This window comes from Aquila chrysaetos, chromosome 7 (genome assembly GCF_900496995.4).
Source record: "Aquila chrysaetos chrysaetos chromosome 7, bAquChr1.4, whole genome shotgun sequence".
Lineage (NCBI taxonomy): Eukaryota > Metazoa > Chordata > Aves > Accipitriformes > Accipitridae > Aquila > Aquila chrysaetos.
In genome coordinates, this window is record NC_044010.1 from 36,176,068 (window position 1) to 36,201,446 (window position 25,379).

General features: G+C 40.5%; 1 protein-coding gene across 1 annotated transcript in view; it reads left to right on the plus strand.

Annotated features, from left to right (window-relative positions):
• The window catches only part of PDXK (pyridoxal kinase), a 55,138-nt gene continuing 29,759 nt past the window's right edge, over window positions 1-25,379 (plus strand). Inside the window, exons 1-2 of the mRNA XM_030019838.2 lie at window positions 1-386; window positions 22,330-22,384. Coding sequence (XP_029875698.1) covers window positions 294-386; window positions 22,330-22,384 — 148 coding nt within the window. The 5' untranslated portion in view covers window positions 1-293. The remainder of the gene's footprint in view (window positions 387-22,329; window positions 22,385-25,379) is intronic.

Sequence of the window (25,379 nt, forward strand, 5' to 3'; positions counted from 1 at the left end):
GGTGCCGCCGGTGGGGGCCGCGCCCCCCCGCCCCGCCGCGGCGGTTGCCTTCCCCCCGCCTCCCCCCCGGCGGGGCAGTGAAGGCGAAGGCGGCCATTAGGTGTCCGCGCCGATCGCCTGACGGGCCGGCGCGCTCCCCGCCTCCCGCGCGCTCTGTCTGCCTGTGTGTGCGTGTGTGGGCCCGTGTGTGACAGGAGGAGAGGGCGAGCGCGTGACGCCCTCCGCGCTCCGCCCCCACCCGCTCCTGCTGCCGGCGCCGCCACCTCGGCCCGGCGCGGGCGGGCGGTGCAGCCATGGAGCAGGAGCGCGAGTGCCGGGTGCTCTCCATCCAGAGCCACGTCGTCCGCGGCTACGTGGGCAACAAGGCGGCTACCTTCCCCTTGCAGGTGAGCGGGCGGGGACGGGACCTCCGCCGCCGTCCGCCCCGCCGCTTCCCTTCTGCGGGGCGGCGAGGGGAGCCGGGCAGGTGGTGTGACGGCGGGGCTGCCCGGCGGGCTCCGGCGCCCGGGCCGGGGGCCTCCTGCCGAGAGGGGGTTAAGGTCAGGGGACGGCCGGGAGCAGCCCGCCCGGGCGCCCTCTCCGCCCTCTCGAGTGCCGGAGCGCGGGGCTGGGGCGGCGGGGGAGCTCGGCGGCGGCGACCGTCCCGGGTCTCCGCGCACCCCGGCGAGCCGGGGCCGGTGCGGCTGCGCCTTCCGCCGGCTCCGCTCCGCGCCGCACGGCTGGCGGCTGCCGCTAACGTAATTTCTTCTCCCTGCTGGCTTGGAGCTGTGGAACGGCGAGCGGGCTTAAAAGGGTGGGGGGTGAGGGGAGCGCTTCTGGTGGGTTTGCTCGGCTTCGTACCGCCGGCGGCTCTGCCTGTCGCCGAGGCGTGTGCTCCGGCATCGGCAGGGCGCTCCTGCTTGAGGGGAGCGGGTACCGGCGCTGCTGGTAAGAGGGGTAGGCGGATGGGGTTTGGGTGTCCCGCGCTGGGGACGGGGAGCTGGGCTTGGTGGACCGGTGGCCCTGTGCCCGTGCAAAGCGAAGCCCCTCTGGTCCTCGTGGGCGGTGGAGCTGGGTAAACCCGCACCCCTGGGGTGTCTGAGGATCGAGGGAAGCCGTAGTAGAGGATAAGGATCACTTAATGGGTGTAGAAGGCCGGGCCTGATAAACTAGCTTACATGGCCTGGGGTTTGAGGGTATAATTGGATCTTGCCTTTATGGCTGTCATGTGCTGACCTTAGAGTTGCTTGCTGAGGTCTAGCTGACGGTGGGAAAACATCGGTGTGCTTTGGGGCGAGCCTTTTTGTGTCTCGCTGTTCTCTCTTGTGAAGTGTCTGTACCGTAAGGGGCTAATTTGGGGCCTTACCGTCAAGAAGTCTTTGTTCCTCGACACACGTGTGGCTGTACGAAGCTTGCTGTCTAAGAATCTCATTGCCAGAACACAGTGTGTTGTGACATTGGTTATCTTGGTACATGCTTAAGAAACGATGGTGTAATCTCGCTTGACTAGATGCGAGAGATGGTGTACTCTGATAAATCATGCACTTGAGACCAGGCCTGCAACAGGCCAACATCACACACCCTTATCACCATCCAATTATGTAACCGAGTCTCTTGAAAATTAGTATATGGTGAAGGGCTACGTACTTACGAAATCCATGTATTGTGGAAAAATCTGTGCATGTGGAGACCCATGCCTGAGAGGCTGTCATGATCTGTAGGCCGACTGTCCCTCCTTTCCTGACGGAATGATTTCTAAATTGTGCCCTCCCCGCCTCACCTCCCCCAGCTATTTGTGTGCCCCCTTCTGCTACCACAAAGTAGTACTTACTTCAGAAATCTCCAGTCTCTTAAACTGTTTTCTTCGTTTTAATTCTGTGCCAAAGGTTCTCTTTACTCTTCTGTAATTCAACCTTTCTGTGGCATATGGGCCTCTCTATGGGTGTCTCGTATGACTTTGCAAATCAGTTCCTGTAAAGTGTCTTTAGTTCCTTGACTATGACACTATAAAATACTACTGTAGTTAAAAAGTCCCATTGATGTCGTAGCTGGGTTCTGTTTAGGAGGCTATTACGCTTGAACTGTGTAAAGTTCCTCAGTGTATAGCATAACAAGAAGTTGCTGAGGTGGGGGGAAAAAAGATAGTTGGGGAACAACTGAACTCCTATCACTATAGGCTGCACTTGAAAATCCTATGTAGGCAACTCTTAATGAAGCTGTGCTTGCTAGAAAGTTACTTAAACCCTGGTTTTGCGAGAACATCAGATGTAGCAAATTGCCACCAAGTTTTTACTTTACTTTTCTTTTTTCACTTTGGTCTTCTGAACCAATAATGGTTAAATGAGGCTTCTTTCTGAGCACATCAGTATTGAGTTTGCAAAGCAAGATGTATCTAGATATGTGTACATGTGTGTGCATGTGAGCTCTGATGGGCTGAAATCCTGATAGAACAGTTCAGGAATCTGGATTTGGACAGCAGCATCCAAATGGAAAACTAGACTTGGTTTCACCTGCTGTTTGCAGACTTCTGCAAAAACATCAGTCATGTTTGAATGACTTGATCTTTGGTGGAAGTCTATGACATTATTATGTATTAGAAATAGCCAGTGTAGCAATGTGCACAGCAAAGAACTCTTTAATGTCTTTTTTTAATCAGTTGGTTTTGCTTTGTCAGGCTTCTATAACACTAAAAGCTAAAGTATTTAAAAAGTAGGTGTGTGGAAAGACTTTCTCTGTGAAGTATGTGGTAAATGCTTTCTGTATAGCAAACACAGCAAAAGAGAGTTAGACCATATATTAGAGCAGTTATCGTAATGGAAGTAATATAGCTGAGTGAGAAATGTTAGAACCCTTTACACCATTTCAGGTTAAAATACATTTGTTTAATTAGTTTGAGACTCTAGTTTAACTAATAGGTCTTAGTGGAAATGTGCACCTCGATTTTCCAGGTAGTAAAATGCCAGGAAGTGAACTGTCCTCAGCTGTGCTTTGAATTCTGCCTTGTCAAGAGTTTAAATAGTTTTTACTTGCATGGTTTTACTATCTCTTTAAAAGTTCTGAAGGTTGTTCTGAATTATTTTTAAAGTAGTTGTAAGTTATTGCACAATCGTGTAACCTGAGCAGCTTTTGGTATCAGGAAATGGTTTAGGATTGCCCAGCATTTAAGAGAGGAAGGGTGATAGGGTGTACGTTAATTTAGGGAGTTGCTGCTGTCAGTCAGATAAATTATTTAAAAATGCCAAAGAATGCTTCTCCTACTTGCGTAAGAGTTGTCATAGTTTTTATGATATAAAATAAAAATGTATGTTTTCAACATGCCATTCAACATTACTTTTATCATATGTGTTTTCTTCCTTAGAGGGATCTCTTACTTGTTAATTTTAAATATCATTTTAACTTACCTTTCCTACCTGACCTTCTAGGTAGGTAGGAATGTGGGTAGAATGTGGCAGTAAGTGAAGGGTGCAGTACTGGCAAGCAGACAGCTGCAGTCCTCCTCAAACCACAGAGTGCATACACAAGGGCAAGCTCATTTCTGTTCTGTAGAAGTACTTAATTCTGACCATCAGGAAAATTTTGGTAGGCAGATTAATTTAAGATTCATATACTACACCGATCATAATATCAGCTCTTGTGAATGAGTATTTCGGTCTGTATGTTCAGTCCTTTGGGCCTCTGAATTTCCAAGAAGGAGGTTTGAAAGTGCAAGAAGGGGCAGGAGAAGGTCCCAGCCTATTTTACCTGGGCACCGGACATTAGCATTTGGTTGCCATTGGACTAGGTTATACTCCTGTCTGCAAGCCAGAGACTGTTGATCTTTGCTTGTGTATAGGTAAGAATGAGATCCAGAGAGTTTTGTACTTTCTGTTCTTACCTGGTGTTTGATAATGCTAATGGAACATGGTTATTGGTTTTTTTGTCTGCCTTTAACACAGAATTGGAGAAAATCTTGTCTCTGTTTTGAGTATTTAATTCTTGATTTCCTTTTATATCTGCTTACCTTGAAGATGGACCTAAAAGCATGAACAAATACCATTAATTATTTGGGTCTGGAGAATGAAATTATCCGCTCTGAATCGTAGGACACCACCGTAACAGCTTCTACAATGCTGGCTAAGATGGTGTTTTGAAATTGGTTCAATGATTTTCTCCCCCTCCGATGAACAGAAATAGTTGTATATTCAGGTATTAATAAGGGTAGGTGAGTCTCCTTCTTAGACTAGTCCTCAGTGATTCTCTTCTGCAAAAGAAACAGTAAGGCTACATTTTTAACTTCTTTTTAATTGTATAAAAGATGGGAAAACAACTTTGGCCAGCACAGATGGTAATTTCTGTGATATTTAAGGATAGTCTTGAACTGCATTGTTCGGCCAAGGGTATAATTTCCTTTCATATGCTGAGACCAAAACCATTATCAACCTATCTTTAATGATTATCTGCTGCCCTAACAAAAAAATTTAAGGCTGTTTTTCTTTCTTTTGTTGAACAATGTACTCAAACGGAGTAAGTGTTGTACAGTAAGAGGTAGATAAAGAGCATCTCTTTTTTAAGGTGATTGACTGTTGTGTTTTTCAAAAACTACTTCTTTTGTGTTAATTATGAGTCAGAAGAAGGATGAATCAATCAAAAGTCTTTACAGAATAACAGTAAGAGATGTTGCTGCTGGCTAGCTTTTATTTTTGTTAGAGATCAAAGGCTGAAAAAAGCCTTACCCTTAAAAAAAAAAAAGATGATAAAAGAATGTATTTTCTCTTTGTAATATTCAAAGATTGTCCTAAATTATATATCTGAAACAAGAATTGTGGCTGTAGATTCATACTTACAATGAAGCTTGCGGAAGTGTGGTTTTCTTCCCTGCCTCTGTTTTTGTTCTTTTAAGCAAGGTAAACAAGGGACACATGAGTAAAAAAACCAAACAAAAACAAAACAAAAAAACCCAACCCCAAAACAAACAAAAAACCTGCAACCCCTCTGGGAAGGCTTATTCATAGCTATGTAAACAGCATTTTCTGGTTATGAGGATGCCAGTATATGTAGTTGCAGAAGTCTGGTGAATACCATGTGCAAGGTGAGGCCCTGAAAACAACTTGTAATCCAAAAGGTCCTAACAAGGTGGTTCTTAGCAGTCTGGATGTCTAGGAAAAGGCTTTACCAGAACTTTCTAGAAGTGCTTGTCTAGATTAACCCACTTGTGAAGAAAGGATGGCTCTGGCCCTCTAGGAGCTCTGATGTACTTTAAACTTCTGAGGAGATTGTAAGAGATGGACTTTTGACCTGTACAGTAAGCTGGAAGGGGAGTGAGTAGGACAGATCTGAGAGAGGACAAGAAAGTGGAAAACTCCTTGAAACTAAAAAAAAAAAAAAAAAAAATAGGGGTGGTGGTGATCACTCTTTCAGCTCTTAACATTGCTTGAAGACAGACTAAACTAAGGCAAAGAACTGGGAAAAATAGTGGGATCTCACTTAACAGTAGTAGTTTACGTTTGTGTAACACTGTTAACTAAGAGATCCCAAATTACTTTACAGACTTTTTACAGAAACCTTTTTAACTACTAATGCAAAATAATCAATTTGAAAAGTTAGAGTAATTTCAGCCTGCCTAAAAGAAGTGCAGCTGGGACTGCTGATGTGCTGTGGACTCTAAATGACAGGATTGAATAGAGTCTCTAATAAACAGAGAGCGATGCTGACTGAATGGTCATTATCTGAGGTCAAGTCTAAGTGTGTGACAGTAGTATCCATAACTGTTCCTACAAATCACTTAATTGTGGCAACTTGTTAAATAAGCTTTTCTCATGAAAATACAGTAATGAAAATACAGAAGCACTGAGGGATGTTCCCCATGCTTGGTTGTATATTACAGTTGAAAAGCTGAAAAAAGCATTTTAAGAGGCATTAAAATTTATTTTGCATGGGGGCCAGTTGACCAGTTGCCATTTTAAACGTTTTAAAAAGGACATGATAAATATTTACAGTGATTGATTAGTATTATAATTTGCTAACTTTTTCATGGTACATTGTGAAAATTGGAACTATGCAGATGCATAGGCTGATATTTGACATAATATTTACACTGGAGTATGTGCTGTAGTGAAGAAATAGTAGCTTTTTTCAGGCATAAATGTAATCTTTTGATCTAACAAAACACAGCAAAGTAGAAAGATTAAGGAGGATCCCATTTGGTGTCTACAAGTACATGCAAATGTTTGACTTCACAGAAAGCAAAACTGCCTTACCCTGATTCACCCGCTTTTTTTGGAAAAAAAAATCGAGTTGTCAAGAAATTGCAGATCTTATTAGAAGACTGGAAAGCCTTGCCTAAAGGTAGATTTGCACTGTTTGTATGGAGAATCTCATGTACTCAGAGACTCAGTAGCAAGTGTTTACTTGCTTAAGGCATTTTTTAAATTAGGAAATGGCCTTATGTTCTACCTTGAAGCCTTAGATTTTGTTGATTGTTTGGATTCTTGTGGTTGTTATGTCTTATTTCTGCTCCAAATGAAACAGTTGAGAGAATATTTTTTCCCTGTATAAACAAAGACAGACAACAGAGTCAATATTGATCAGATTTCTGAAGAAAGTGAGCTTCAAGTTGAAGTTAATTTATATATTAAAATGTACTGAAATAAATTAAAAAATTATAATTTAAAATAATAAAATGAGTCTTTTAATTGTATGTATGAGGATAGTACAAAGATACACCTGAGAAAAGTAGGTGACATACAAAGCTACTGATACTTCTCTAAAATCTCCCTTTTAGTGACGTGTTGTCTCTTACTTTTTATTTTTTCTATTTATATCCACAATGGCAGTCACCTTTCCTTGAAGAACTTATTTGGTCATTTTAGATAAGGGATACAGCATTATCCATGACTGACTGAACATGTGCCAGGCAGGTATTTTTAGCCTATTTGGGCTGAAAAGATGCAAGTGGAAGTTCTGCTTCAGTTGCTTGTGTTGCGTGGAAAGCAGGCTTGAGTTGGTGAAGCAAGGTTAATGTGAGGAGTCGGACATTATTCCTGGTACAGAAAATGTCCATTCTTCGGAGATTACTATGGGTGGTGGAGTATGCAGCTGTATAGTAATCTACAGAGGAAGAAAAAAAATTGATGAGCATGAAGTTTGAAACATGCCAAGCAGATCCATGTTGATAGATAATACATGCCCAACAGAAGCCACACTAGTTCATCATCTTGTGGCTTGGCAGCAGTGGGGTAACTTGTCATTGCAAAAAAAATATTACTGAACTGAAATTTGGCTATGCTGAACTACCTGAATTTTTTCAAGCCTTTGTTCAGGACTCTTATTTGTTGATGCTCATTCATTTGTGACACCTCTGAGCTCCAGTTCCCTTAACATCTGGAACAATTATCCATAGAGCAGGAGAGAGGACTGTGATACCAAAACCTTTTATGTGGTTCATTTAAAAAAAACCAAAAAAAACCCCAAAACAAACAAAAAAACCCAGCTCACTTCACCTTCTGTCATCCTGTGTAAATTTTAAGCATATGGACTAGTTTGGGCTGAGTAGAAATCTTTCCATGGTGTTTTAACTTCGCTCTCTTGGGATTGCAAAGCACCTCTTGCCAGAGGGATGTGTGGGATTGAGGAGGTGCTAGAGCACATACTGAAAAATAGTAAGAGTCTCCTCTGTAGCAAACCAAAAGCTGGAGAGCCACTTTATGATCTGTAGATGCAGTTGTTTCCGAAAACAGAGGTAAATGGTTTTGCTGGTCAGGAAAACCGTGTCCAGTCTGATCACAGCTGTTGCCCTTCTCCTCACTGCGGGGTCCAGTCATGTTTTACCTCTCAGAAGAGGATCTTGTGGAAATCTCAAGCAAGGATGACACAGCTGTCAAGGACATCAGTAAGTTGAAGGGAGGAATCCATGGCAATCTTCAATAATAGCATTCGTTAGGTCATCATACCTGAAACTGTCAAAGAAGTGAAGTGCTGGTCTGTCCCACAATATCAGAATAAGGCAACATTTTTTTCTCTTGGTTCACTTGGGAGATTGCTAGCCAATAGAGCAAAGTCTCTTTTCTTTCATACTCCCCTTAATAGTTCTTTACTTTATTCATTGTTAACACTAAATTACTTGTTTTCTTCCTGAATTTTACTGTGTTTGTGCATCGATTCTGTACACAGTAATTCTGTTCCCATCTTCTGGAAGAGGAAAGAAAAAGAAAATAAGTTATAACAGAAAAAAATGTTGGCTAAATTCTCAAAATTTGATACTGTTTTTGCAGAATGATATGCTGGAGTTTATGGTGATGTATTTAGTAAAGTTTGGCCTAAATCTAATCAATTAAAGTATATATGCATTTTTTATAAATCTGTGTATCTTCATGTATTTTACAGCATTTGTTTTGGGTGATGAGTACTACTGAACAAGTTTAGTCTGAAGGAAAACTCTTTTTCCATCCATCCAGCTCTTCACTGTGGTTACTCTTGCTTTTCTCGCAGAATACAGCCCCTGTCTCATAGGGGTGGGCACCATGTTACCTGTGGAAGCCATCAGACACTCTGAGCAGCTAACAGAAATGGAAAAAAAATGCTTATAAAATGGTTAAAACTGTGGCCAGCAGGGCTAGTATTTCCTGCAGCACATTAATTATTTGTTGTTGCTGGTTTTGAACCAGCACAAGCTACAACCTGTGTCACAGCTCATTTCTTTTGTAGTCCTTTGGTAGTTTTATATTGGTGATGGTTGTTTCTGTTCTCACTGTAGTTAGTGGAAGTAACATTGTGCCTCTGCTCATTCATACAACAACCAAACAAATATATGGCAAATGAGTGGCAGTAGCAAAGCCAGCTTGAGAAACTCTTGCTCTTTCCTTACCAACACCAGCTGGTTCTTCCAACTGCACTATTTTGCTGTCCACTTCAACTCTTCAAGTAAAGTAATTTTGTGAGGCCATGTGGTAAACTGCTTTCAGAAGCCATCCAGGTTATAACTAACTTGACAAAGAGGGAAAAGAAGAAAATGTTTATCTTGTGAGTCAATTTCCTGATCCAGTTCCCTAACGCAGGCCCACAGACAGCTCTTTTGGCATAACTGGGGTGCCAAAGCAGGAGCAAGCCCAAGGCTCCTGCATCTGGCATCTGCTGAAGGAAGCATTCCTCAAAGTACGTTCTTATCTAAGACATCTGCTTGCTCTTGAAGGAATCGGTGAGACTTTTAGCTGTTCTTGAGAAGCTTAATTCTTTCCCTGTGGTGGTCCTGGTGTGATCTTTACATAATGTGGCACCTCTTTCAGGGAGTTTTTTCCTGTTTGTTTTTACAAGCATCTGTTATCTTGCGGTTTAACATCTAAAGCTGTGGTAGGAGAGTGGGATCCATTCATAGTCTACCTAAGAAAGCCAAATAAAGCATATGTGCTGGATAAAACAAATCTCTTTCTTGTAGGATAACTCCACCTTAGATGTACATAATGTGCTTGCCATGCCTTGCTAATGGACTGGTGGTTAGAGAGCGAGCGATCCAAAATATGAACAGCAGGACTAAAAATAAAATAAAACCAGAGGAAAAGAATGTGTTGTGGGGTCCCCCCCGTTTCATTCACTAAAATAAAAAAGAGATTAAGTCCATGCCTATTGGATTAGGCCTATTGCTGCTGTGTATGTCTGCCTCTCCTAATCAGTGTTTGTAAACTTCCTTGTGTAGCACTGTGCATGATTCCAGTTGGCAGGACTTTGCAGTGACAAGTATGGTGTTTTTGTCAAATTACATCCAAGTGTAGAAGGGAGCAGCATGAAGATGATGAATCTGAAATTTGCACTGAATCTGCAGATTTTATAACTTTTCAAAAGAATATGTGAGCTGCAATCAGTATCTAAAGTCATTGTTACCTAGCAGTAAACAGAATCTCAGGATGGGGAGGAAAATATATTTCTTGGGTGGAAGGCAGTCGGACACCCACAGCACCACCTCATTCTCCTTTTTTATGTTTGTCCTTCAGTGGAAAGAATGAAGGGTGGAAGCAGAAGCTGTTATTTCCTTGTCTTTCATTACCTTAGCCCTTCTAAATCAGCGTCTTGCAGATCCATCACTTGATCCCACCCCAGATGGAAGGAATGACATCCTGCCCGTGGGAAGGTTAATAGAGCAGCTATACTACAAATCTTTTGACACTGCAGTCGGGCCGATCCTGAACTGAACTGGTGTAATGCATGGAGTAATGGTGATAAGCACGTGCATCTTGCAGGCACAGAGGCTGTTTGTTTGAGTAGCCTATGAAAAAATGCTGCTGATGTAGAACAAGGAATTTCTTAGTGCTGAACAAAAGAGCTTAGAGGGAATTTTGATAAAGGAATGTATTTTATGTCTTAGTATCTTGCATTGAATAGTTGGCAATGCATACCAATCAGTCTGTCAGCGTTGAAAGTAAAACTGCGTGACCTGGTGTTATTAGCTCTGAAGCATTCCTGTGTCTCCAAGGCTTATTTGGAGGAGCATCTTTAAGGCACTATTATCCTTATTTTGAATTTGGCCTGATTATGTTTCAGATATGTACTTATATTGCGAGCCTTTTCAGAAAAATCAAGAAATAAACCATTTGAGAACAAATTCACTGCAGTCTCAGCCTGTTCTAGTCTTTTCTGTTCAGATGGTCATGATGTTACAGCTAGATCAGCCCATCTGCAAATTTTCAGTAAGTACCAATTTTGCCAGAGCACTTTGACAAAAATTGCAGACTGCTCTGGCAGAAGAGAGAGACGTTTGTTTTCAGATCCAGTCCTTAGTATGTCCTTTTGTGGTGTCCACTGCTGAAATCAGCTTGTAAATCTGAAAATTGGTATGCAGTTGATTGGAGGTGAAAATGGAGTGTCACTCAGGAAACAGGCATTAGGCTACCTGAGGTGATCATTTTGTCATCTTTTTGCTGATGTGGGGCTAGTTGTTGTTGGGCCTGAGAACTTGTGGCCTTAGAGCAACAATGAAGCATCAAATAAATGTGGCTGCAGTGTATATAAAATATCCCAGACTCCTCCACACCTAGTTTCCTCTCATGTATGTTCTTTGGTAACTGGAAAGCTAATTTGGGAAGGAAGGAAGATAGTTTAAGATATGCATGGAGTTTGACTTGAGTGTACAAGAAGTTGAGGTGAAAGGTAGGTTGAGGTAGGGAAGGGCATGGTGATTTGTGGTTTTTCAGGGATTTTTTTAAAAATTTTTTTTTAATGTGAGGGTGAGCAGTTCTAACCAGGAAGTTTGTATATTCGTGATTTTTTGTGTGTGTGTGTGTGTGTGTTAGCACTGTTTGTATGGTCTTCTTATACTGTATTTTGTAGTTTTTTTAAAGAGTATAAAGTTCTCTTGTTTTTAACAAGTACCAGATACTATCCAAATACTATTCTTTTATATCTGTTACAGCCTTTTCTATGTTTCCTGTGTCTGCCTTTGTCACTGGTGAATTAACTTTTTTTTTCCCTCAAGATTATCTGCTGTATTTTTTTTAATTATCTGGTTTTTAATTGTCTATTTCGAACCCCAGAATTTGAAGTGGACTATTTGGTACCTGACTCCGGATTAATGAATCACCAACAGTATCTCTAGCATCCCTGTTCTGAAGCTGGTTTATTTGTTCTTGTGTTTTTATCCTGGCACAGTATCTCCTATATCTTAATGATTTTTCTTTGCAGTGCTTTGTCAAATGCTGCACTAAAATACAGCTATATTATACATACAGAGTTCTCATTATATGCTTGGTACAGTTTTTTAAAAGCTCAGAAAGGAAAAAAAGAGATTGGGTTAGTCAATAGCAGTTTCAGTTCGGTTTATCAACCCACGCCAGCAATTATGCCTGCTTCACTAATTGCCAGGACATGCCTTTTCTTTTTCCCAAGTTCCTTTTCTCAAACTGAATTCGTGTTCTAATTTTCTACACCCAGTACAATGTATGTTTTTTGATTTGGTATCAAATGGAAGGACATGGAATTAAGTGAAAGAGCTAGCACACAGTGAGAGGTGCAAGGTGCAGCTGGGAAATCCTTTCTCTTTCTCTCCCTCCAAATTAATTTGATTACAGAAAATCAGCCTTTTAAAATATGTTTCTGTTCCATGTCCAAAGGAAGATAATGGAGCAATGATGTTCACTGGAACTACAGTGGTGTCTGGGTAAGGTAAACTTCCAAACTGTAGTACATAAACATCAGCACATACATGCAAACAACATGTAATACAATGGATACATAGAGTGTTTTATGGCCTGATACACAGACTTTATTACTGGAAAGTATTGCTGCCATCGCTTAGCTTGGCAAAAAACCCCCCAAAACCCCAATTACCGTGTTTGACAGGGTAATTTTAACTGTGGCATTAAAGTTAATTTAATTCTGTTAATGACTTTCAGTTAAGCTAATTTTTAATATATCTAAAAAAACTGAAAGGGATAGAATGGTTTTGGTTTATGTGATGTGGTAATTTTGGAGGCAAATACAGGTATTGCTGGCTAATTCAGTTTGTGGATTATATACATGCTCTGCTAAAAGTCTGCAGTTTGGGGACTTACCACAAGATTTCTTGAAAATTCTTTGTAAGTAGTGTGTGTTTAAGTCTCTGTAGTCCTCTTTGTTTATGTATGTCTTTATGCTATAAAACTTGTCCTGTGACTGATGCATCTGTCAGTGTTACATTGATACAAGAATAATTTTTCTGTTGATGTAGGGTCTACCATATGTGTGTCCTGCTAACAGCAATACAGCCAACTGTGATTGCAATGTGGATGAGGAGGGAGGTCCTCTGGAAGAAAATATAATCATGTACTGGGGCCCTTCAAGCCTTTGATTGGTTTTGTGTTGCTGTCACGTACTCTCAGATAAAGGTCCTCTGAAGTTAATCACTGTGCCTTGTGCGGTCCTGATCAGGGCAACTGTTTTGCTTTTAGTACAAACATCTTGGTTCTGGCAGGCTACTGGTTAATACTTTTAAGGTGGTTTCCCCTTGCATGGGGCACCAGATACACTCTGTTAGTATACCTGTCTCTTTTTATCTTCTTTTTTTGGCCCAGATCCATTTATTCAAGTGCCTTATGCCAACTCACCTTGTTGTTGAATTTCCTTATGTTAACAGTGTTTGTGGAGGCAGAGGTAGAGACTGTAATTAGGCAATTGTTAAGTATGTTAATTAAAATTCATAGTCACAGTTAAGATGTTTGTGTTGTGATAAACTTCACATGTTCTTAAGCTTAATAAAAAATTGTGTGTTTATTTGTATTTTGTGTGTATATATTAGAGATGTAGAATTTGCTCTTAAAATATACGTTTCTGTTTTTTAAAATGCTACTGTGTGCATTAAATGATACAAATCAAAGCACTTTCCCATTACTTGGAAATCTTGGCTGGCTCTTGAAACTGAGGACTTTTTTTTTTTTTTTCCTTTCTGTAGAGCCCCTAGGCTTGGCATGTGCTTCCATTAACTTTTGAAAATGTAACACTACATTTTGTTTTGAGTATATTGGAAGGCTTCCATAAAAAGCCATTAATTTGTGGAGAAAAATAGAGTTTTTTGAGTCTGTTGTAGTTGTTGCAGTGGCACAGTCCGTGCTCTGAAAAACAAAGTACAAGACCACATGTATTACACAGTACTGTACAGATCATGGCAGCACACAGATAGAGCACATATAATGCAGTATAATTGATTCTGCACAGCATAAATTCCCTAAGCTGTTCTTTGGCAGCTGGGGAAGGACCAGCGTCTTGTTCCTAGCTGTATTCTTATTCTGTGTGTGAGGATCAGGACATTGGCTTTTACATCTGAGTTCAAATGATACTACTTTAGGCACAATGCTTTGCAGAGTTATGGTGTCCTTTCTTTGTCACCGTTTACTGATAATATGGTTTCACATGAGCATAACACTTACCTACTTCACAGGGCTTTATGAAGACTTATATTTTTAATGCTTTAAGGAGGCAAATGTGCAGTGTTCGAAACAGCATTTTTTTTTTTTTACAACTTCTGTCACTGAAATCTGTAGTAGTGCTCTGTTTAAGATAGCAGGATGATAGATCATGTTCTCCAGATGCCTGCCTTGTACTTCTTTAAGTACAACAGCACAATGTTTAGAAAGGGTTTGGAAATACAAAATGATTTGGAGGTCAGAGTGTGATGATCTGCTTGTGCCTTACAACTTATGTATCTTGATCAAGAGTCCAGCTAGCTGAGAAATCCTTCAGTAGCAGTAACTGCTTGTTTTGACCAGGAGGATGAGTGCATACACTAACAGGTTTGAGGGTAATACACTCTTTTAGAACTGGTTTAAAACAACATCCTAACATCTGTCATAGTTCCTTTCTTCTCAGGCTCTCTGCAAGGACGTTTTCTCTGCAGAGACAATCACTCCAAACTCAGGCAAGAGATTTTAGTGGAGTGTAGGTCAGAGTCTGAACCAGCTTGCAATAAAGACAAGCCTGACCATCACTTCTTAGTGAAAGCAGTAAGATCTGCCTGGGTTTCATGACTGCGAATCATTCCTAGGCATCGTAATTTAGTCATAAAGTAGGAAAGTAGCTGAAATTAGTGGTTGGTTCTGAAAACATACCTGTGTGTTGATCTTGCCCAGTAAAGGAAAACGAATTAGTAGCACAGTTGAGTTACATATCTGAATCCTTGATTTGGAATTCTGCGCATTATTCACTGTGCTGCTTTTTCAGGCTCTATCTGGATGGTTTTGATTCACTTGTCTAGTCTGTGTTAACCTTCTTATCACTATTCTTATTAATTACTGCTACTGTGCTCTAACTCATCAGTCTGTGACAATCCGTTGGCACACAGGACAGGACACATCTAGCTTGGATGGTTCATCATTTGAATATTAATTGAAACAGAGTCATCCTTTTTCCATAAACTTTACTTATAATGCAAGTATCTTGCTACAAAGCAGAAGAGTTGAAGTGCAAGGAAGTTAAGTGTTGTAATACAGTGCTGCGTTTATTTTGGGGAGAACTAGCTGCATGAAAGTCAAATCCTCCTTTCAAAAGTGGAGTCTGAAAGGTTCTCTTCTGATTAGCAGAATCTTGTTCCTTCTTTCTTCTTAGCCAGTGCCCTTTTCTTGTCAAACTGCATTTCCCTTGGAGATAAAATCACCTTTTAGAGATGTGAACAAATGATAGAGCGAGATTTTCACGTGGCACATTTGTAGCTCAGATCTGATAGGCTGAGCTTGATTTGCAACCTCAACCTCTGATATTTTCCTTGGATTTGCTGTTTACAAACTGTTTGGTTTGTGGGCTCACTTGAAGAAATTGGTTTTGTTGTGTTCTGGTACGGTAAAGCTAGCATTTTCCAAAATTAAGAACTTTGAAGGAACTGGAGAGTTTGGATGGAGGTGTCGGCTTTGTTTCATGAAATTTAGATAGCAACCTGTGGACATGTATCAGGGGACATAAATACTATGGAAGAAACATGTATGGAGTTTACAAAGTCTGTTTTTATACAATCTTTTTTTTTTTTTTTCTTCCTCACACTACTTTTTTTTTTCCCTTACTCTGCCTTTCACTCATTGTTCCAGATTTTTCCTCTTAACTTGAGCTGCAGTACTGCTTTGTGGTTTTAGTTTCAAACCTTAAAATGAAATGCCACTGCAGGCATAAACCCAGTACCCAAAGAGGGAAATATGTACCGACCATGGTGCAGAATAGAGAGGTAATTTTAATTGAATTTCATTCTTGCAGAACTAGGTCATTGTTCTCTAAGGTTGTCTAAATTAAGTACAAACTCAAACATTCTAGTTAAATGGTCCACTGATCGTTTTATAGCAAAGGACATACTAGCTTTACTGACAAAGCTGGCATAGTTAATAGTGTAAACATACCATACCACGGGTTTTTATCCTTATAACCAGAACTTTAGGATGGGTAGCAGGTAATGATATTTTGTGTATTTTTACACATGGAGTTCTACAACGAATAAAGCTGAGCTTTTTGTATGTAGCGGTGTCATTGAATGATGGAGTGACCCAGGCTGGAAGGGACCTTGGGGAGTCTCCAGTCCAGCCTCCTGCTCAAAGCTGGGTCAGCACTAAGTTCAGACCAGGTTGCTCAGGTCTTTGTCCTCTTGGGTCTTGAAAACCTCTAAGGACAGTGATTCCACAGCATCTCTCTCAGCCCCCTCTAAACCTCTCTTTCTCTGAAAATGTACATATAATGCAATGCATTGGAAATTGGTTTTTTTTTGCTTGTCTCTAATGTTTAGTACCTAGGAAAGCAATAAAATGTAGTTCAGTTCAGAAGTTCAAGTAATTCAAGTGACAGTTTTTCTTGCACACTTAGGAAATTTAAGATATTTAAGATATTTATCACCTCCCTTTTAAAAAAAACAAAAAACCACAACTTCCCTCCCATCCCCAACTGAATACAAGCAAGGAAAAAGGAGAACTTCTTGAGTACTGTAAAGTGTGTGATACTTCTGAAAATTTACTTTTTTCCCTGCAGAAGCATAGTAAAGCTGCAATACAAATTTTAAACAGAAACAGTTCAGTAACAGCTTTTCACATGGCTCTAAGCATTTCTCAGAGTAAATAAAATTATTAAATGAGAATTTATATTAATATTTACTCTGAGGCAGAGCTAATCTTTGAAGTTAACAGTTTTCCATTTCAAGTGGTGTTAACAATGAATTACCAAATAGGATTAGGAGGTAAAAATGTGTACTTCTATTTGTCTCCAGACCATTGGTACATAATGTAGATTACACAAATATAAACATAAAGCTTAGCAATCATTAAAACTGCATTTGAGATGTTGCATTTGCTTCAGAATCTTCCTGTTAATTTCTCTGTTGCTACACTCACAATTTTCCATAATGTGGAATAGTTTTTCTCTTGTTGTTTTACAGTCCCCTCCCCCCTTTACATAACAGGCACAACTTAGGCTGTCCTCTTGAATGAAATGTATGTTTGTAAGCTTTCATTTCTAACAATCTTAGGTACTAGTTCTTTGCGGTGAAGAAATAGCATGTTTCAGTGTATGTACGATTGAAATGTTTTCTGGAAGGGAGGGGAAGAGAGACTGTAAATTTTAAACAAAGCTCTAATTCATGTGTTAACACAGTGGCAAGGTCCAAAAGGTTGCATTTTCAGAGGTGAACCAGAACTGAGATCTAGCTATGTATACAACCTGTGTAACTCAGGACATTTTCTGTCTGTTTAGGTCTTTAGGTTGTTCTACTAGTAAAACAATTGGTATCACTTCTAAAATTTGAATCCTGAAGGACATCCATTTTTTGGCTTTTTATTTGTGACTTGGTGGCTGGATATAAGTTTAAATTGCTTCTGTGCTTTTAGGAGAACTAGACTGTTGGTCCGGTTTCCCCAAAAAAGCCAACACCTTTAGAGGTTGTCCATGTATTTTGAAGTCTCTTCCTTTCTTGTGTGTTGATTTTTCCCTTGAGCACTTGCTAGTTTGAAGATGTGCATTCTGATAGTTCTGTAGACTAGGTGCCTGCATGGGTGACGCACCTTCTCTTTGCAAGGCTGGGATAGTGCTTTCTGTGCTGTGAGAACTGGATGACGGTTGTCCATTCAGGTATTTGTGAGGAAGAACTAAGCCCAATTTGATCTCATACACAATGTTGAAGTATGTGTTTCTTCAAATGTATTCTGCTTCAGTGTGTGTATTTTGATTTAATCTTCCAAATATTTTTCAGAAATGTGTCATTCAGATCTGCCAGCCGTGCCTTTCAAATACAAAACTCCTCCAGTTTTGATGTTTTGTAATTTATTTTTAGAAATGTAACGGTTCTGCCTCCTTTTCCTGAAGATACTTAAAAAATATGTTGGAATCACCCATTTTCCTCTGAGACTTCAATTGCAGTAAATGTCACTATATGTTGTGATATAGGCAACTGTAGTTTGGGTCTTAAGAAGAACATTGACATGTTGTTAGACTGGAGGCTGAGAGATTTAGGGTGAACTCAGTTATCTTTCCTTTGAAGAGCGCTTATCAACCTTACCTGAAGTGGCTATGGGTTTAGATTTGCCCGGGATTTGCAGTTCTGTGGGCAAATGATACTTACACAGAATGACAGCAGAGGGACAGCATGGAAACCAGGAATTGTTCTCTGCTGGAGAGCCTGTAAGAGACCAGATCGTCCAAAACAGGGGATAATGGTAACATACATGATGTGTGTCCCTGGCAGCTGGAGCCCTGGACACTTGCAGAGTATCCGCTGTAACCTACATTTCCAAAACCAGAGGGAGGAGTATCACCACAGGACTCTTTCTATAGGGAGCGAGGGAAGTAACGCAGGTATAGACTGTTTACAAGCTGGTATAAAGAAGCAATAAATTAAGCACTATTGTGCATTTTAGTCAGCTCGGTCCTCGTACTAATCAGATACGATCTGAAGGCGTTAGTTCTGGCATAGGCAAAATCCCAGTGGAGTGAGTTCCTTCAGTTTATTTACACAGGTGCAAGGAACATGTTCATGCATACATGCACAGAAAAATGACAGTTTTAACACCCAAAGTTGGGTCATTTTGCAAATGTAGCAGACTGATATGCAGAGAAATTCAGAAAGCAAAGGGAAAGTGGTACATCAGGGACTATACGGTGAAACTGTCAGTATCTCAGTAAAGGCATTTGTCACGCAGGTGGACCTGGCAAAGCGCTACTTGTGGCTTCTGCTGTATGCTTTGAGCAAAGCGTAGAGACAACTGCATACTTCAGTGAACTATGATAAACCATTACCAGCTTGAATTTGTTCTCTGTTGACTGAATGCCATAAAACCACTGTATAGATCTCACTTTATATACCATTTTCACATGCAGTCTTTGCTGAATTACAGCATTTTGATTGCTCATGAAATAAGGAAAGGTGTTGAGGTGACAACTGAACTGGCGTGCACATATATATATATATATATACACACACACACTTCAGAAACATGAAGAGGTTTGTTTCTGTATGTAGAAAAAACATCAGTAACTGGAGTGGATTGATTTTAAATCCATGAATTAAAATAAGTAATTTAAGTGTGTTTCATATTAACAAGCAAGAAACTTGATATAAATAATTGAATTTGGTCCTGTGTTGAATTTGTACTTTCTAGTCATTTTCCAAAGGAAAGGTTGATTCTTACTGGTTTATAACATTGAAAAAATGGTTGATGCTCAGCTAAATGCATAATTTCGGGTGATACTTGGTACTTCTGTGTACAAATATGAGAGACAGAATTTCTTTATTTTGTATGATTTGCCTGATTCAATAAATTTTGCTCTGATCTCAGTTTTCTAGATCTGTACGTACAAAAATCATGTATTTCTAATTAGGTAGTTAACTTTCACTTAAGATATATTTAACCTCTGGTTTGGATAGAACTTCTTAATTAAATTAAAAAAAATCCTCATAATCAGTGCTTTTAGTTAGCTCTGTGCAAGAAATTAAAAATATGGGTATATATTAAAAAGATTTAACAAGACATCTTTTGAATACAGCTCCCTTTGTAAGCAGGGAAAGTATTAATCATTCAGTGAACCAGAAACTGTTTCTGATATGTATGGTCCTTTAGATATGCAGGGATGATAGTTACTGGTACTGTTCTTTAATCATTGGTTGAAGGAGGAAGATAACATTTCCTTATCCACTTTAAATGATCCAGTTGTTAATTTTGGTTTGTGTAGTTCATTTTAAGACACAGTTTTCTCTGTAGCGCTAGAAGAGATGATTGCTGTCAAAAGCTGCTTTTAGCACTTCAATATACACTGTTTTCAGGTCATCTTCTGATGACTAAATTCCATGAGACTTTTCAATTCAGTTTGCCTTGGTAGCAAACACGTACTGGCTGAACTTGACTTCATAATTCTTTTTATTTTAATACTTTATAGTAAGCCTAGACCTCAACATCTGTAGCTCTCATTTCAAAGGTAGTACTCATTATGTTTTCTAATTATACTTTGTTTTTTAAATGACATTTTATGTCCTTTAATTACTCTTTGTTTTGATAAGAATCTTTATAGAAGGAAATTCCTTGAAGTAGAGTAACCGTGGCTTATTTTGAGGGTTGAATCCGAACTAGAGAATGGCATAATTAGTTGTGTTAGATTACAGTCATGTACGTTTATTCAAAACAACACTTTAGGGCAAATTAGTAACTGTGATAGAGTAGACTAACACCAGTAAGTGATTGTTATGGAGACTTTTAAAGGCTTTTTAGCTTGTTTTGCACCAATGAAAAAAGTGAGAATATCAAGGTCCCTTGCTGAATTTGAGCTGTCTGTGACTTTTCCTCAACTATTCAAAAGCACTTTAAACTCTCTTTTACCAAGTGCCCAGCGAAGCTAACCTGACACGTAGCTGTCTCCAAGAGCTGTGGCCTCCCTTGTAATTTCCCTTCTGCTGGTTGAAGCAGATTAACTGGCCAAAACAAACCAAAAATCCCTAATCCTACAGAAAAGCTTGTTGAGAAATCAAATGATAGCTAGTACTGGTGGAGACAGTAAAGAAGGATTGCTCTTTCTGGTGACCATCAGCTGGTACAGTGCTTATCCATGTTGTAGAACAGCCCTCCCTACAAGCAGTTGTGCGTGCTCTTCTTCCCTAAAGCACCAAGTGTAAACCTGATTAGCTAGTAAATCATAGAAAGTGTGTTCTCTAGTGTCAGATGTTAAATAGTTGGAGAGATGTGATGTAAATATTGCACAGAAATGGATTAATTCACAATTGTTCCCAAGATGTTTGAAGGAAATAAGAAATTCTTAGGTTTGTTTATTGCAGGGAGGGGAATTGAACATGGGATGACAGTCTGGTTAGAGGCAGTATTCTCATTTATTTCTTTGAAGAGCATGTGCAAACATCAGGGTTAAGGTCATCATGTGCAAACATCAGGGTTAAGGTCATAACAGTCTTGCCATGTTCTCACCCCTTTAATTCCTGTGTCTTTAAAATAAAATCCAATCCACCAAGGAGAAACAAGAAACTGGAGTGAGAGTAGAAGCTGAGGTTAATTTTAATTTGATCAGGCTGAGACAACCCACCATTCTGTCTTATCATAAATGTAAGATTACTTTGCTTTCTGGTTAGGGATGAACAGGAACCTTTGTTATATATTGAAAGAAGAGATTTATTCTGTGAAGACCTGTGTTGACTCTGAGCTGTGAAATGACAGAAATGCAGTACCTGCAGACAGAAGGAACTGCCTATTGCAGCACATAACTCCATCTTGTAACGGCTCAGGGTTTGAAATAAGGGGCTTACCACTTAACATCTTTCACGTGTGAGAGAAAGTACGTACACAGGGAAAACCTAATGTCTGGCACGATACACCTAGAGATTTTTAATATATGTGAAGGGGTTGCCTTTGTGATAGAAAGGGAGAGGCGTGCATCTCAGTGAAAAACGTGACTGGCAAAAGCTTCACTTGTTCACTCCCCCCTCCCCAGCAAATTGCCTGAAAGTGGATCATAAACAGCGATGCATCATTACTATTATCTCTTGGTGTGACTCACTGAGCCATATTTAGCAGCTCATCTTTTGGGGAGAATTCTTACTCAGAGCAAGTAGAATGTGGAAACAAATATTAAATGTCAGACTGTTATGTCACTGTTGCATTAGAATTTCTTTCATGGCAGATAGAAATGTCTAAAAATGGCTTGAACAGCAATGCATTAGTTTTCTCCTGATTCGATGCTCTTGTTTTCATGATATTTATCTCTTTTTGGGCAACAGGAATGTGTTTGTTGATTGCACTAGCAAATTCATGGATATTTCAGTGTTTGGATTGCTGGTAATGTTAGGTAGCAGGTGGCTTTTGGAGCATGTTTTAGGCTTTTTTTACTTTGGGTTTTTAAGAGCGCTCTCCTTTTGATTGCCTAATCATGCCTCAAATTAATTCTCTGTGATTTCTTTCTATTCTCTTTTAGTTATAAAGAAACTGCCTGTGACATCCAAGTATGGCTCATAACGTTGATCCCTTTTAAGATTCTTCTGTCCTCCTTTTAGAAAGATTGGTTTTCTGGAATACTAACAGCATCCTCCCACCGTATTTTGCGTTAATTTAATACCTTGAAATTTAGTCTGCTTTTCTTGACAAGAAAGACTAGCCAAGGCAGTGATTGCTACTGGACCAGCCTCTCCGTCCTTATCCCTAGATGAACTCTAGCCTGAGGATCCAGAGCTCTGTTTTTCTGGTGCTGTTGCCAGTGTCACTTGTTCCATGTCCGCTGCTGTAGTAAAGTACTGCGTTGTTTCTTTGTGTTGCATGTATGTTGACTCAGCTTTCACTTTAAAACAGCACTCAAGATTTTTAAATATGCACTGGGAAATAAGAATCCTTTCTTGTGTTTTGTGATATTGATGACATATTAACAAAGCTGTGTTAGTAAAAGAAATAATCCTGTGTTCTGTTACAGGTTTTGGGATTTGAAGTTGATACGGTGAACTCTGTCCAGTTTTCAAACCACACAGGTAAAATTTTACATATGTCTTCAGATACCACTCTGCAATCACTCAGCTCTACTCAACATGTGGCTCACCTCATCACATGACAGTGGAAGGGAGATTGGTCTTATGTTTTCATTCACATTTTCAGGATGCAGGACAGAAATGTAATATTCATGTTTTGATTCAAGTCTCACAGAAGTCTGTATTTGGGATTAGAGCATGATATGATGTGGTAACGTCCTGTTCTGCTACTTCAGAGTGTGAGTTTCTTTTGTTAGGCAGTAATCTAATTAACTAAGTGAAATAACACAAATACGGCCATCTATGCAGACAGGCCTGTGAACGGGGGAGTCTTCAGTACCGTTTTCTGTGCATTATGGCCCTATGACACATATTACCAACCCAAACAGAAGAATACTGAGCTTGTATTGAAATGCAATGTTTCTTCTCTTTAGGTGCCCACCCAGATGGCTAGCAAGTATCCTAAAATTACATTCTGGAGGGAGGAAGGAGGTGGGGTGTTAATACATTTGGGTGTATTTTTACTTAGGTTCTAAGCCTGAACACAATGCACTCACATAATACTTTCAGACTTCCTAACACTCACAGTGCTAGAGGACTTTTATTTTTCAAAAGAAAGCTGAAATTTATGTTTATTTTAGCAATACCTTTCACCCATACAGGAGGTGCAAGTGACTTGCTATTTTTGGATTAATAGAGACACATCTACTGTCATGGTGGTGGCAGGTTGTTTGAGGGGAGATCTACTCTGGATAAAGAAATTCTAAGGGTGTCTTAAAAAAATAATCCAGGAGCAGATTCTTACTTTAACATCTTGGAAAAGAGCAAAAATTGTTTCTGACAAAGAAAAAAAGAAAATACAAAAGTTGAGAGTTTCCTAGTATCTCACAGGTACAGCGTTATTAATAAACTGCTAATTTTTGGAACAGAGAGCAGGCCAGGAAGCCTCTGTCCTCTCTTACTATGTTGACCTCAATGCAGCTTTCAAAAGGCTGTAAGATGTTTCTATCATGGAAGGAATTTAGTGTCACCCTGGGAAGAAGAATTGAATGTTTCAAAGGTAGCTAGAAAGCCATCTCTGCTTGTTAAGGAGAGGCACGAAAGAGGTAATAATTAAACAAGGCGCATGGTCTTTCCTGGCTCAGGCAAAAAATTGCTTATTTTGTTTGTACTCTTTGGCATAGTACAAAGGTTCTCTCATGTTTTTAAGAGATACTTAGATGTGACTTATGTTTTTTTTAAAGTATTTAGTTTTGAAGTTTGGGATTTTTTGTTGTTTAGTTTTTGATAGCTAGGTAAAACTGTTGTAATCTTCCAGAAACGAAGCAGTTTTTTCATGTGAAATAACTCGGCACTCAAAATGGATGAGTACCTGTCATTTATTGGCTTTCAGTTTCAAGATTAAATCAGCTTTATAGGGCGTTAAAAGAGCTTAATAGAGGTTTTATTGGACCATAAACTGAATGTGTCTAAAGGTAGGAAAATTACATTACCAATAGGATGACCAGTTTCTTAAAACAGAAACGAAGGAAGATTTTTTTTTTTTTTTTTTTAATAGTATCTGTGGTGGGTTGTCCCTGGCTGGACGCCAGGTGCCCACCAAAGCCGCTCTATCACTCCCCCTCCTCAACTGGACAGGGGAGAGAAAATATAACAAAAGGCTCATGGGTCAAGATAAGGACAGGGAGAGATCACTCCCCAGTTACCGTCACGGGCAAAACACTCAGCTTGGGGAAAATAGCTTAATTTATTACCAATCAAACCAGAGTAGGGTAATGAGAAATAAAACCACCCCTCCCTTCTTCCCAGGCTTAACTTTACTCCTGAATTCTCTACCTCCTCCCCGCCAAGCAGTGCAGGGGGATGGCGAATGGGGGTTGGGGTCAGTTCATCCCACGTTGTCTCTGCCGCTCCTTCCTCCTCAGGGCAGGACTCCTCACGCTCTTCCCCTGCTCCAGCGTGGGGTCCCTCCCACAGGAGACAGTCCTTCACAAACTTCTCCAACGTGAGTCCTTCCCACGGGCTGCAGTCCTTCAGGAGCACACTGCTCCAGCGTGGGTCCCCCACAGGGTCACAAGTCCTGCCAGAAAACCTGCTCCAGCGTGGGCTCCTCTCTCCACGGGGCCGCAGGTCCTGCCAGGAGCCTGCTCCAGCGCGGGCTTCCCACGGGGTCACAGCCTCCTTCGGGCATCCCCCTGCTCCAGTGTGGGGTCCCCCCCAGGCTGCAGGTGGAGATCTGCTCCAGCGTGGACCTCCCTGGGCTGCAGGGGGACAGCCTGCCTCACCATGGTCTTCACCACGGGCTGCAGGGGAATCTCTGCTCCGGCGCCTGGAGCATCTCCTCCCCCTCCTTCTTCACTGACCTGGGGGTCTGCAGGGTTGTTTCTCTCACGTGTTCTCCCTCCTGTCTCCCGGCCACAATTGCAGTTGCACAGGTTTTTTTCCCCTTCTTAAATGTGTTATCCCAGAGGTGCTACCGCCGTTGCTGATGGGCTCGGCCTTGGCCAGCAGCAGGTCCGTCTTGGAGCCGGCTGGCATTGGCTCTGTCGGACATGGGGGAAGCCTAGCAGCTTCTCACAGAAGCCACCCCTGTAGCACCCCAGCTACCAAAACCTTGCCATGAAAACCCCATACAGTATAACAGCTGAAGAAAGGTTACCAGTGCTTCATTCAAGGTTTGGCAGACAACGAAGATGGTAGAAGCAACAACAAATCAGTGATTTTCCCCCCGCCATAAGAAGGCCTAAATTAACATCCCAAAACCAAAAATGTCTCAAAGATCACAAGTCTTTAAAATATTTGGAATTTTTATTTTATCTCCCGGTGTTTAGAAGTCACGTTATTTTTTTTTTCTGTAATCTTGATTATCTTAGTAAATGTGTTAAAAATCCCAAAGATTGCTGCACAACCTCATGACTTTGGGAAGCAGAGCTTTCAGAAGAAAATCACAGTTAGGTAAGTGTTTGGCACTTGCCAAGTGTGAGTAAATGAGATTATA